The sequence below is a fragment of the Drosophila innubila genome, assembly GCF_004354385.1.
Source record: "Drosophila innubila isolate TH190305 chromosome 2R unlocalized genomic scaffold, UK_Dinn_1.0 1_C_2R, whole genome shotgun sequence".
In the NCBI taxonomy this organism is placed as follows: domain Eukaryota; kingdom Metazoa; phylum Arthropoda; class Insecta; order Diptera; family Drosophilidae; genus Drosophila; species Drosophila innubila.
This window is the reverse complement of record NW_022995374.1, coordinates 23,841,349-23,855,906: the sequence shown is the minus strand read 5'-3', so window position 1 is coordinate 23,855,906 and position 14,558 is coordinate 23,841,349. Positions and strand designations below refer to the sequence as shown.

General features: G+C 38.3%; 3 protein-coding genes across 4 annotated transcripts; 2 read left to right on the top strand and 1 right to left on the bottom strand.

The window, feature by feature from the left end:
- Positions 1-301: 301 nt before the first annotated feature.
- On the bottom strand, positions 302-5,921 carry LOC117785514 (protein enhancer of sevenless 2B). The gene is made up of 5 exons (XM_034623587.1): positions 5,425-5,921; positions 1,945-2,042; positions 1,761-1,880; positions 1,523-1,688; positions 302-1,310 (listed from the first exon to the last, which is right to left on the bottom strand). The coding sequence occupies exons 1-5, from the start codon at positions 5,500-5,502 to the stop codon at positions 1,137-1,139; spliced, it is 636 nt and encodes a 211-aa protein (XP_034479478.1). The 5' UTR covers positions 5,503-5,921; the 3' UTR covers positions 302-1,136.
- A 1,289-nt stretch (positions 5,922-7,210) lies between these two features.
- Positions 7,211-14,519, top strand: LOC117785512 (protein lin-54 homolog). Of its 2 annotated transcripts, none has more exons than XM_034623585.1 (5): positions 7,211-7,594; positions 10,746-12,403; positions 12,524-13,470; positions 13,577-13,716; positions 13,793-14,519. In XM_034623585.1, the coding sequence occupies exons 1-5, from the start codon at positions 7,567-7,569 to the stop codon at positions 14,122-14,124; spliced, it is 3,105 nt and encodes a 1,034-aa protein (XP_034479476.1). In that variant the 5' UTR covers positions 7,211-7,566; the 3' UTR covers positions 14,125-14,519. The 2 variants fall into 2 exon arrangements, with proteins under 2 accessions (XP_034479476.1, XP_034479475.1); XM_034623584.1 differs by lacking the exon at positions 7,211-7,594 and adding an exon at positions 10,570-10,681.
- LOC117785513 (elongation factor Tu, mitochondrial) lies at positions 8,228-10,001 on the top strand. The gene is made up of 2 exons (XM_034623586.1): positions 8,228-8,372; positions 8,442-10,001. Exon 2 carries the CDS (start codon positions 8,451-8,453, stop codon positions 9,915-9,917), a length of 1,467 nt encoding a protein of 488 aa, XP_034479477.1. The 5' UTR covers positions 8,228-8,372; positions 8,442-8,450; the 3' UTR covers positions 9,918-10,001.
- Positions 14,520-14,558: the final 39 nt, after the last annotated feature.

Sequence of the window (14,558 nt, the reverse complement as noted above, 5' to 3'; positions counted from 1 at the left end):
GTATGTATATGTATATAATGTTAAAAATGTGCAACTATTTGTCAGTGAAAAATGATGTCAAAAAACGCTTACGCAAAGCAAAAGCATTATAAAATATTATTATATGTATGTATGTAATTAATTATAGCACAATGTAATTAGCAAGGAAATCTTTTATACTTAATGAACATGTTATGAATGTTTATTAAATGTTTTGTTGGTCATGGCTCGTCGAGAAACAAATATAATCATTCAATTACATTTCAAAAGCAAAAACTCTTAAATATATATGTATATGTATATAGTTCTTTTTTTGTATTTATATGTATATGCATTTAAATGAGGAATCAGATTTCATGTAATTTTGTTACAAGAGCGTCGAAATTTACGTACATGTGCAACTGAGGCAAAATTTGCGCTTAATATCGAGTCATTAATATATATAAATATATATCATAGTAAGTATAATAATGATAATAATTATTTTAAATGTCTTCGCTTTGAGACATTTAGGCAAAATTTTTTTTCATAGTGAATTTGTTTAAGCTGTAGTTTTTTTTTTTTTTTTTGTTAAATTATTGGTAATTTTTTTAATATATATTTAATTATCATAAATTCCTCTTTCTCTCTGTCACAAACGCACCAACACATACACACACACACACGTACACACAAAATAAACAGTGCGATTATAGTTGTGTACGTTTTTTGAAGCACAAGACAATTACATTTGATGGAACTTAAAGTATATATTTATATCAAAAATCGTTCAGTTACAATAATAATATAGTGTGCCATTCCTTATATTCATCATATAAGTGCAGTTGTCGGTTTAATTGGTACATGTACTCTTCATAATGTTCTTTCTATTTTACTTTTTATTTTATTAATAACAATTTAGAATACATCCCCAAACTGTTTGTCAAAAACGTAAAAAATGCAATTGGCTATATGCTGTTTAAAGTGTATACGATATCAAATATGCCAAGTTCATATCATATAATAAATGTTGAACAGTACTTGAGATTTGTGTTTAGCTGCTCATAGTGTGTGGTATTTGTTTTTGTTTTTGTGTTTTTTTTTCCGTATTGTATTTTGTGTTTTTAATTCATGCTTATTTTTATGCATGTAAGTGTGTGATGGGGGGGTTTATCTTATTATGAATGATATGGCGTCACGTAGGTTGCTGGGAAAATGCCTTTTCTATTGCCAATCTCGCCATTCCACCAATTTTCATCGGATCGGTCTGTAACGGTGATGACATCACCGCGTCTAAAGTCCAATTCCCCGGATTCCTGTGGCACAAAGTCGTATAGCGCCTGCACAAGCATCTGCAAGAGTACAAAATGATTAGTTTCGACTTTTTATATCTATTTTTTGGCATCACACATTGTTTATGTGAATAAGAATCTATGTCATAGGCATTAAATAGAACATGTGGGTCGCATACTAAACATACATGCGTCTATTAAGCTCAATTTTTTTTTTTTTAATTTAACATAATATATAGTATGCATATAGTTTGTTTTTGTTGTAAACACACCTCTTCAGGTATCATATCACGCAGTTTGACCTCCTGTGATCGCGACACGCTCGCCGTTCGATGATATTCGACCAGTTCGTTGAGGGAATTGAACTTGACTACCCACAGGAAAAATTTACTTTGTGCGTCGCGCAGAACTTTAAAATGTTGCACGCCATCGGGACATCTGTTGATTAATTGATTTAAATTTTAAAAAAAATTTGTTTATTTTATTGACAATTTAGAGTTATATAATTACTTGACGGATAAGGAGAAATCGCCGGGACTGGATTCGCTGATGCGTATTAAAAAGGCGCCTTCGTGTTTATTCGACAGCAGCTTTTCAGCATCGGCTCGTGTGATGCGTCCATAGTACCAACTGAAATAAAATGATGCAGGTTTAATAAATACATATTTTTATTTCAATTATAATAAGTACTCACTCGTGATTTTTCATTTCTATATAATTACTGGGTATCAGCCCCTCCTTCCCGTCCAATTCAGCGCGATACCAATTTGAATCGTCTTCCATATTTAATATCTGTAAGTAAAGTAAACAATCAATTTAATAACAATATCAAGTTGTATAGCACAGGGATTTAAGTTATGATTCACGAGATAAGCATTTACCACTGAAGTTTCGCTTATATTATGATAAAAGTTTGGAAATTCACACATTTTACTTTGTACTCATAGGTTGAAAGTGAGTCACTATTCAATGGCAACCAATTGTACTCATTTACCAATACATAAAAATATGTATTCGGTTGTCTTTAATTTGTTTATGATTTTTGTTCGAATATTCTAGAGATTTCAGTAAAAAGTATTCAGTTGTTTGTCCATTTAACCAAACTGTGTCAGGGTGCAATCAACAAGAACGACACAAACTAAGAGACAAAACATGTAAGAATGCTGGCAACGCGAATGCTGCACTAGAAGATACCCTACAAACAGTTGTAAGGTAACACTGTCAGCTCAATGCAAATATATATATTTAATAATCAAATTTATTCATTATCTCTGCCGACTCAATTGTTGTTTAGTAATTTTTTATATAGTGGGGAATGTCATCTTCTGTCTGATTCATAAATTTGATAACGGCGTGTATAACCGATTTACTTTATTTATGGGCAAGGGTATACAAAGATGCGATAAATGGGTAAGCTACAAATATGCGAGTCTGTATCTGTTGGCACAACATGCGCTGTTTCAAAGTAAACAAAAAATATATGATAAGAAATTGTTCCCAGTATTTAGTAAAAACCACGTCAGTCGTCCATCCGTTGTATGTACACTTCAAGTACTAAAAGTGAATTCCCATATCAAATAGATACATTTCACATGTTTGCCGCCAATGCATTTATTCAATAATTGTGGAAAATTTGCCGTCGCGACAATTGATCGATTGGCACAGTTTAATTCTGCTAATAAAATCTATTTCGAATTCCGATTCAGTTGGAATAAATTGCTCAGAATACGACAAAATGATGTTTTATCTTTTACTAACATCTATTAAAAAGCATTAGCTTTAAAATATTAGCCAAAAAAGAGCATACTTTGAATAGAAGTTAAGCATTCCCAACAAGGGCATCATTTGTATTTAAATTACTTTGATAAGTAATATAGTTTAATATGTATTTATACTTGAATAGATGAATAAATTATTACTAATACAACATTATTAAACCTTTTAAAAACTAGAATTTATGAACAGATAACTTAAAATGGATGACCATAAATAGAAGGGGAAAAATAGATGATAAGTATTATTGTTTTGGGGGATTTTAAGCGTATATATATATATATATATAAAAAGCAATTACGTTTGCCAGCGGCTGCTGCTGATGTTGTTGTTATTGTCAAATATTTTAGCTTAGCTAACTGGAAATAGTAATTAGCATACATAGTTCTATCGTTCAAATCGCCTGGCGTATCGTATATTGCACACAAGCGACGAATACTTTTGTTTATTTTTAGAAAAACGATTTATTCATTCAAACGTCGCATCGGGAAAGTTTTATAATGAAAGATTTATATACATAAAGTACAGTACATAAATCTGTAAATTTCTATCTATTATGTAACTCTATCATTATTTCTAAATTAGTAAATTTAAATGTCCATTTGTCAATACGTAAGAATAATCACGTAATATTGTGTTTATTGAAATTGCAAGAATGCTTAGGGGAATTTTCTTAAGTAAATATTTATTAAGATTGATTATGTGAATTCCAAATAATTGTAAACAAATTACAGGCATTACGGTTATGTGATCTTAATATTTTAAATTATTTGAACAAATTTTGATACATTTTTATGATTATAAAACCGGTATATTTTTTGTTTGGTTGCAGATTAATCCGTTAAAGGCTTTCACTGTGTCCCAATTCAACCAAAGCCGTTTTAAGTTATTCTATTCTATAGATTTATATCAATTTTGAGTGTGGTTGTATTGTTCGATTTAAAACCGGCATTTCGCTTTCAACTGATTCACACTCAAAAAATTGTTCACCCACATTCCTATCTATGTATATATGTATATATATTTATTATTATCTGTGCTTCCAAATAAAGCTATAGCCGTGGTGAGAGAGGAAAAAAGAGGGGGAGAGAGAGCATATCAATGACTAAGCGCGTCTTCCTCTCTCACTCTCGCTCTCTGTGACCCTCTATGTTTGTCTGCCCGACACTCGTAGCATTCTCTCTGTTTGCTTCTCCGTTCCTGATAACCGGAATTAGCTGCACGCAAGTTAAATGAACTTCAAGCGTGTTGGCAGCGTTTAAAAATTATCAGCTGTCCCTGATAAGCGAATCGTATGCACATTTGTTCTGTATTGAATGCAAATGATTAACCTTAGACACCAGCAACAGCTGCAGTTTGATAAAGCCCAGTCCAAGTCATTGTCATCATCAATCAAACATGAAAAACTTTCAAGTGACCCTGCGAGACAAAGCAAAAAAAACCTGCCCCTGCTGAGTGACTAACCTACGACAAGAGCGAATAGACACAACAACAACAACAAAGACATCGAGAACTACAGCAGCAGTTGCTTTGCACCACCTGACAACAAAAAACCTGAAAATTTGCTAGCCAAAACAAAGAGATTCAATGGCTTTAAGGGCCTCAGGAATGGCAAGCGCACACCTAAGAGGTTAGCAACAAGAGTTGGGGGCGAAAGAGGGGGTGTGGCAACAAGCAAGCGAGCAAGTAAGTAAGAAAAATAAAACCAGACTCGCCAGAGAAGATTTCGGTCCTTGGAGCTCTGTCTCCAGCTGTGAAAGATATAAGAGTACCTAGAGTATGCCTATAGTTTATACGATATACAGATAATCACGCTTTACCTTTACACGGATTTAGTTACAGAACAATCCCGTATCACACTATTTTTCTTTTCTATCTGTCTATCTGTTACCTACTGAAGAGAAGTCTGGAGTAAGTTTTCATGGGAAACACCTTTGAACTGCTTAAAAGCGACAACGTCGTCGTTGTCTGGCGACATTTGCAACTAATACATCAGACTTGAGTGTGGAATGTGGAATATGGAATGTGGGTTATAAGGTGGGCAACAACCACGTTGCAAGCTCACAAATTATGCATGCAGAAATGTGCAAAGGACTCAACGTTGGTGTTAATTGCAATGGTACTGTCCTCCTTTTTTTTCGTTTTTTGTTATACATATTTTACCTAATGAGATGAATATATGAATGAGATGCATATATTACAGTAAGTCAAATAATTGTTTTGACAATGCAAATGTAATAGAGCTATTCTTGAATTTCTATGGCTTTTAAAACAAGTCTTAATAATCCAAATAATCAGATTCATTGGCCGTAATTTTAATTATTAAAAACTGGCAAAACAATTTCTTGACCAACTGTATGTGTATGAGAATCTCATAGACATTCCGTTTCCTTTTGCTTACCTTTAGAATTTGAGTTTTACGAAAACTGAGTTCATCATCGGCCGTCGCTGAGAAATCATGTTTGGCAATTGCTTCCATTTTTTATTGTGTTGTATTTTAAATGTTGGATACTCGATTTATTATTTGTTTGTCGTTTAGTTTAGTTACGTTTTTTTTTTTGTTTTTAAATTTATCAGCCTTGTTGCTCACACACGCACATACATATATATTACACACATACACACTTATATGCAATTTGTTTTTAGTTGTTTGCTCCCTTAGCTGTTTGTAGAAAATATTACAAAAGTTCACGTACGTTTAGCATTTGCATTTAAAATCAACACATAACAAATCTTATTATATAAACAATAACTTATATGTGTATTGATTGCACGTCTTTGAATTTGTACAATATTTTCGAAGCCACAGGCAGCGAGAAAAGTGATTAAAAATACACCGACGACGATGACGGGGCCGCAGCCAGGCCAGCAACAAGAGGAACAAACGCGCAGTGATGGTAGCGGCACTCACGGCGAAGCAACTGCGAATGACAGACGGCGGCTGTGTGTGTGTGTGCGTGAGAGAGAGGAATTGAGCTTGCGAAGCGTTGCCAGCAGCATATATTACACCGACAACCGATAACAGTTCTCTTTAAATTATTTATAATTTGTTAAACGAATTTTACTCATTGCCTGTGTGGGCGCCTTAGAAAATTGTATTTTTGTAATTGAAGCCCGGCTTCTCAGCTGCATTAACTAGTGTTAACAATGTGCATATCGATAAAAGGCAGGGCGTGTGGTTTCTGCTGGCAATGCTGCAGTGCTCAGAGCTGACGTTGTTGTTTATTTTTTAACCCCATTAGTAACACACACACACACGCGCGCTGATATACGATATATGTACAAATTCGGCGAATTTTAGTTTCTTTTATTATTCCTTTCGTAGATAACTTTTGTATATACTCTTGATGTCGCTGAGCTTCAGCTATATTCTTTTGATTTTAAAGCAGATGCACTGTAATTTAACTTGCTTAGACCTATTAAACATTAATGAACACTTATTTCTACAAATTTACTTTAATCAAAACTTGTGATGCTTCTAGTAAAGACGCTGCCACCCGGAAGAAAAAATTATAATTAATTTGATCGTCTGGCAGCCTTAAAAACTGATTTAGGTCTTTGATCTTTTTGGTAAATTTTCTAAATTTTGAAGCTAGAATATTTAACAGTTTTGCATAATTTTTGTTAAAATTTTTAAAATTTTGAATTTTTATAAAATTAAATTTCTAATTTTAACCCCCGACACTTGACGAACTCTCAACAATCAAAACAAAAACATTCACCTTTATTTTATCTAATTTCGAATATACTTGGTTTTGGTATAATTAATTGTACAAATTTAATTCCGCGCGCCGTTTTTGTGCGTTCGCACCGATACCATATCGCATTACCTATCGAATAACACTTATCGACTACTAAAAGTAATTAAAATTAACATTTCTTTTCGATAACCATAAAAGCAGCCCTGCACATTTGTATGGCTCTGTTAAAAACAGTGGTTAACAGGGTGGCAGCTCACAAATTCAAACCTGATTTGTAGGTCATGCAAACCAGAACAGTGCTCTGAATATTCCGCTGAAAGAAATACATAATCGGGATTAAATTACATCATCAAAATTAATCACTGGCGATTTTGATATAACCACAAACGAGGACAACCAGTTTTTCCAGTAATAAAAATAACTTATCACTGTTAACTAACAGTACGTAAATGCTAAGAGTTGTCGCTGTACAACCGTGTGTATGGGCTATAAAAACAACTCTGGTAACCCTCCTCATCCGACCAACATGCAGCAGTTGTGATAAAAATTGAATTTAAATTGAATTTTGAATACTTTTAAGAAAAAGTAATTTGAAGGTACAAGCCGAAAGTGATTGTGTTACAGCAATTGTAGGCAAAGTGAATAGTGATTTATAAATTGTTTGGGGAATGCACAGTGAGTGCACGCTGATTGCCTTGCATCGTAACTGCCCGTCGTACACACTGGGAAAGCAGCCATAAGATTTTTCTTTTTTGTTTTGAGTTGTGCGCGCAAAGTATCAAAACAAACTCATTTAGTAACTCATAAGGACTCATAGGTACTGCCAAAGCGGGAAATACATAATGGACACCAGTGTCAGCTCCGAAATCGGTAAGTTCAGCAATCTTTCTACAAACTATTTATATTTAAAATTGAATTTTCAACCTTTGCGGCCAGTCACTACAACGCGTGTACGTCAGTTGGGGCTGGCGGTCGACATACATACGTTCGTACGTGTATGTATGTAAATTGCTCGCGCGCAAATTCTTGCAAACGAGTATTCAGTTCTTAAACAGTCTTTCTATAGAGAATGTGCTTTTATATGTGAAAACATGATTGGGCAAACGACCATGCATTATAAATAATATATATGTGTGCCCACTTGAGTCGCAATTTCAGTTTTTGGCTAAATTATAGTGTATGTCGCTTTAACAATATGGGATCACCTCAAAATCAATCTGGCAAGTCCGCGTAAAGTTTACGGAGTGTGTGTATGTGTGCGTGGTACACAAGTACAGTCTGTGGGGGGGAGTTGGCGTTAGTATTGCCGTTTTTATGAGGTTTTTGTTGAAACTAATCATATTCTTTTTGATTTATCAAAATTAAATCGGTATATTTTTATTTTACAATGTGTAAATATTTATAATTTTAATGGTGAATTAATTATTAAATACCCGTGCATAACGTAAACAAGCTTGCCACTATATAAAATTGCGGTCCATAAATATGTATGTACTTTAATTGTACAAGTGGCAACGCTGTTAATGGATACGCTACTCGATCTGGCAGGGCCGACGGACAGCACATTTTGAGGTTTACGCAATTTTCGTCGATCTCCTCAAAGTAATTAATTCCATTTGAAAATCGCTGTGCAATTCAATTAAAAATTGTAAGTAAAAGAAATACTTTTACTGTTAATCGTGCCTTTTATAACAATACATGTAATTGCAAAACATAGGCCATCAAAATGATGTCACAAGCATTTGCTGCTGCCGTCTGTCGGAACGGAGTTGCACTGCGTTGCAGCCGGCGTTCACTGAGTACGGCGAGATTGCTACGCAATACGACTCGTGCTCGTCTGGCCCCCAGTGCAGCTTTGACAAAGAGCTGGCAGCCTGTTAGCTGCATTCCTGCCACAACGGGAAACATGCAGCAATATGTCCGCTCGTATGCCAACGAGAAGAAAGTGTTCGAACGCACGAAGCCTCACTGTAATGTGGGCACCATCGGCCATGTGGATCACGGCAAGACGACACTCACTGCGGCTATAACAAAAGTGCTGGCGGACAAGAAGCTGGCCGAGAGCAAAAAGTACAATGAGATTGACAATGCTCCGGAGGAGAAGGCTCGTGGTATTACCATTAATGTGGCACACGTTGAGTATCAGACGGAATCCCGTCATTATGGCCATACTGATTGTCCTGGTCATGCTGATTACATTAAAAACATGATTACGGGTACGGCTCAAATGGATGGTGCCATCTTGGTAGTGGCTGCCACAGATGGTGCAATGCCACAGACTCGGGAGCACATGTTGCTGGCCAAGCAAATTGGAATCGATCATATTGTGGTGTTCATCAACAAGGTCGATGCTGCTGATCAGGAAATGGTGGACCTGGTCGAAATGGAGATACGTGAGCTGCTGACCGAAATGGGCTATGATGGCGATAAGATTCCCGTAGTGAAAGGTTCTGCATTGTGCGCTTTGGAGGACAAGAATCCGGAAATTGGCTCCGAGGCTATACTTAAATTGCTTCAGGAAGTGGATAGCTTTATTCCCACACCAGTGCGTGAGTTGGACAAACCATTCCTGTTGCCCGTGGAAAATGTGTATTCCATTCCTGGTCGTGGTACTGTCGTCACCGGACGTCTGGAGCGTGGTGTGGTCAAGAAAGGAATGGAATGCGAGTTTGTTGGCTATAACAAGGTGCTGAAGTCGACGGTTACAGGCGTTGAGATGTTCCATCAGATCCTTGAGGAAGCTCAGGCTGGTGACCAGTTGGGCGCATTGGTGCGTGGCGTTAAGCGTGATGATATCAAACGTGGAATGGTCATGTGCAAGCCGGGCAGCGTCAAGGCATTGGATCAGTTGGAGGCTCAAGTTTACATTCTGTCAAAGGACGAAGGTGGCCGCACTAAGCCCTTTATGTCCTTCATTCAACTTCAGATGTTTTCACGCACCTGGGACTGTGCGGTTCAGGTGCAAATACCAGACAAGGAGATGGTCATGCCTGGCGAGGATACCAAACTAATTCTGCGCTTGATCCGCCCCATGGTCTTGGAACAGGGCCAGCGTTTTACGCTACGTGACGGAAATTTAACATTAGGCACAGGCGTCGTTACAAAAATAATGACTGGACTGACAGAATCGCAGCGTTTGGAGCTGACGGAGGGCAAAAAGGCGCGTGAGAAGAAGGTCGCTGCCAAGAAGTAATTAGAAGCGTCTAATCGCCATCACCCTGTTTTATCAGTCAGTCGTAAATAAATCTACCTACATATATAGTTTAATCACTTTATATTCATATGGTTACTGCTATTTTTCAATGCGTTTAATATTTTGTAAGGCTCATCAAATTAAAGTTAATAATAAACAAACCCCTATAAAAACAGAATACATTGTTTAAATATTTTCGATCACGCGCTCACGTGGTCTTTTGTAGATATAGTTATCGATAATGTTATCGCAGTTGCAATTAGTGATGGAATTGAATTAAATATTCGTTTGTGTTGGTTTATTTAGCAACAATGGTAGCAATAAATTAAGATTTTTAAAGACAATTCAAAATTCGAAATTAGATAAAATGAAGCTGATCAATTTAATGGACGGTTTAAAATTCGTCCAACTCTTGGGAAGAAGTTACAAAATTAATTTTAAAAATAATATAAAAAAGTCGATAAAATTTAAACAAAAATTTTACAGATGCAAAAAATTCCAGCTTCAAAATTAAGAAAAATAAAAAACGGTACATATTATCTATGTTCCTTTATATTTTTTTGGACATTGAGCTTTTTTAAGGTAAAAAAATCGAACCAGATCGGGCATTTTTACTGGGTGGCAGCCGTCGGGTTTTCCTCTAAAAAGTTGGCAACACTGCACTTTACAGCTGTTAATTTCTTCATGATAGAAGTTTTTGAAATTGAATTGAAAAAGCTGATTGCTTACAAATATGTTTGCTTTTCGAACGTCAAAACTATCGGGTATATAGTTAATAGTGTGTATAAAGGATAATTAATGCAATGCCAATTGTTATGTTTTTTACAGATGTGACGGATGAACTAGATAATGAGACGCCTTTGCCTGAACTCTCCTTGTACGATTTGCTGGACCCGCCAACAACGTCCAAAGAGCAACAGTTGAACGCAGATGATAATGATATTACAGATGATGACGATGCAGATGAAGACGATGATGACGAGGGTGAGGACGAGGAATTTTTGTCAGCCTCGCTGAACGAATCGTTGAATACACCAAAACCCAAAAAGCCGCCGATTGTCCGGATATTGGAGAACAAACGCATTTCGGGACCGGCGCCCATTGGAACGGCACTAAAGAATATGCTGGGCGGACCAATTCGCATAGTAACCACGCCGACGAAGCCGACCCAAGTAACAGATGTGAAAATCCTAAACAAGGTGCAGGCGCAGCCTTTAAAATCTTTTGGGAATACGCCAGTCAGAATTGGCAGCACTACGATAGCAACACCAGCAGGATCATCCACTGCCGCCACGACGTCAAAGAATCTTGGCGGAGTTACAATGACCCAAATAAAAACCGCTGATGGCAAGGTGCTGTTCCTGCAGAAATCGGTGCCCGTCACGGGCGGAGCAGCGTCCAAGGTGCCAGTGAACACCTCGACAACACGTGTGGTGACTCAATCACCAGCAAGCGGCGGTGGTATACGGCAAACAATACTTCCCAAAGGTGTGACTATTACTGGTGCGGGACTAATCAAGAGTGGGGTGTCCGGTTCACCAATTGCTGTCAGGGGACTGACAACCATTGGACCAACGAAAGCGATCAGCTCGACAGCAACAACAGCAACAACATCCGCTGCTGCTCAGTCATCAACTGCAGCTGCAGCTTCGCCAGTGAAGAATAAAATGCCCATAAAAGTAGTCCGAACTGCAGATGGGAAACTGATCAAACTGAATCAGGGTGCTTCCCCTGTACTTTTAAATGCCAAGGCAGGCACAACGGTTGCTGTAAGGGCAGCAGGCAGTACGGCAACAACAATAACAACATCAACTCTTAGCAACAACAGTGGTAATGTGGCAAGTGGCAATGTGGTGATCAGCAAACCAACGGCACAGGTGATCATCAAGGGTCCGCTAAAGCAGCTGCCAGCGGGTGCATCGCTTCGTCCTGTCATCAGCAATATAACTAGCAGCAGCAGCTCGAGTACAACAACTGGCAACAACAGTCCTAGTAGTGGCAACACCACTAACATTATAGGCGTACCAACAACAGCAGCTGCAGCAGCAGCAACAACTGCAACATTGCCAGCGGGCAAAATGTTGGTGCAAAGCTCAACGGGCAAACAAATTGTTGTCGCAAGTAAAAATATTATTAAATTATCACCCAAGCCAGTTGCCAGCGCCAATTCAAATACACCAGCAACTGCAACAGCAACAGCCACGCCCAGTGGCCTGCATGCAATTCAGTTACCAGGCAAGACCGGTGTGCAGTATGTCCGTGTTTTGCCCACCAACAGCAGCAATAAGGTGTCTACCAGTCCACAAAAGGTGCCACTCGGACGTCCACGCACTGTCAGCGGCAGCAACAACACTCCTGGCAACAGCAACAACAACAGCACAACTGGATCTGTCAGCAGCACCAGCAAAATTGTTATGAAAACAACGGTGGCATTGTCCGGGGGCAGCATTGTCCCGCTGCCATCTATGCAAACATTTGTGCCCAGGGTGAGTTTTGAGTAAAGACGAGAAATGTCATCTGCCTTTTGACTGAGTATTTAATTCCCTCTGCATGGACAAAATAATAAGTAAAAAGAAGATTATTAACCTTATATATTTCAATTTCAGCGTGCACCTGCCGCAACACCGGGTCCTGCCAAGACACTGGTCAAGAGCAGCAGCAGCAATAGTAGCTTGGAGGGTGCACGCAAGCATCGTTTATCGGATCTCAATGTGCAGATAAAGCAACTGACAAGCGAGAGCAGCAGCAGCGATGCAGTTGGACCGGATGCAAAGAAGGCACGATATGTTATTGCCATGCCGCAGACGTCGGCCACATCCGTCAGCTCGACAGCAACAACGCCTGCATCGCAGCAGCAGATGCAAAAGCTGACGCCAACGCGATCAGCGCCAGTGCAGCGCGTCACGGTGCAGGGCGCCAGCAGCAGCAACAGTGGCAACAACAATGCCACAAGAAAAGTCTACAATCTGGTCACAAAAAGCGATGCCAATGGCGTCAGGTATATGATTTGTAACAAGAGCAGCGACGGAAAGCCGCGTACAATGTTCAACACGACTATGCGACGTGGCTATACGCTGGCGGATACAAAGCTGCGTCGTCCCACGACGCTGACACCGCAGCAGCTGAGATTCAAGCAAATGAAAATGCTGCAGCAGCGACAGGTACTGGCGCAGGCGCAGGCTAAGCAGCGGCAACAGCAGCAACAGAAACAACAACAGTCGCCGCAATCAAAAACACAACAACAGCAGCAACAGTCAACATCAGCACAAGCCAATAAAGCGACTGTGCCTGGCAAGCAGCAATTTGACATATTAAGACCGCCACCAACTCCGGCGCCTGCAGCAACCACAACAATTGATGCCCTAGGCGGATCACGACGCAAGCATTGCAATTGCAGCAAATCGCAATGCCTTAAACTCTATTGCGACTGCTTTGCCAATGGGGAGTTCTGTCAGGATTGCACCTGCAAGGATTGCTTCAACAATCTGGACTATGAAGTGAAACGAGAGCGTGCCATTCGCAGCTGCCTCGAACGCAATCCAAGCGCCTTTAAGTGAGTCTCCCCAATATGAAATGATTCCCAATGCGAGTTCTGACAACTAATTCTAAAAATATCTATGTGTACCGTACCATATTAAATAATCTCCTATCCCTTTTAGACCCAAAATTACGGCGCCCAATTCGGGTGACATGCGTCTACACAACAAGGGATGCAATTGCAAGAGATCCGGCTGTCTAAAGAACTACTGTGAATGCTACGAAGCCAAGATTCCCTGCTCTGGCATGTGTAAATGCGTAGGTGCGTATAAAACGGATTTACTGATTTATAAATGATATATTAATATACATATATTTATTTCTTTATAACTGATAAGGCTGTCGTAATATGGAGGACCGCCCCGATGTCGATATGGACTCAATGGATGGCCTAGTTGATGTGAAACAACATGCGAACAAAATGAAAGAGCTAAACGGAACCTTTCCGCAGGACAATCGCTCGAATGTTTATTTAACGGACGATGTTATAGAAGCGACTATAATGTGCATGATATCGCGCATTGTTATGCACGAAAAACAGAATATGCCCATTGAGGATACGGAGCGTGTGGTAATGGAGGAATTGGGCGAAAGTTTAAACCAAATTATAACATTTGCCAAGGAAAAGAATGATACAATTCAAACGGACGATCCCAAGACGACGGCCTAAAGAAAATGCGCTTGAAAATTATTTATATTCGATGATGTTTAATTTCTACACACACATGATGCACATATGTCTATTAGTTAATAAGTTTAAAGCGATCTGTTTATTTTTCAATTTCTCTTCTTAATTAGGCTTTCTAAAAGTTGACCTTAAAGTAAAGTGTAAAGTGCAAATTAAATAAAAAAAAGGAAAAAATTATTAACAAAAACTATATGCAAATTGTATGTATATAGCAATTATAATCTACTGTAGCAAATTTAAGATCAACTTAAAAAGAGGGAAACATTTTGTTGTAATTTAGCAATGGTGAGCTAATAATCTGATCATTTTGGAAATGACTCCCTTTACCACTTATAAATGTAAATAAATTAAAGTCTAATAAAGCATACGTTACCTTATGTGTTAACTCTTTTAATGTTAAAAGGATTCAAGTAAGT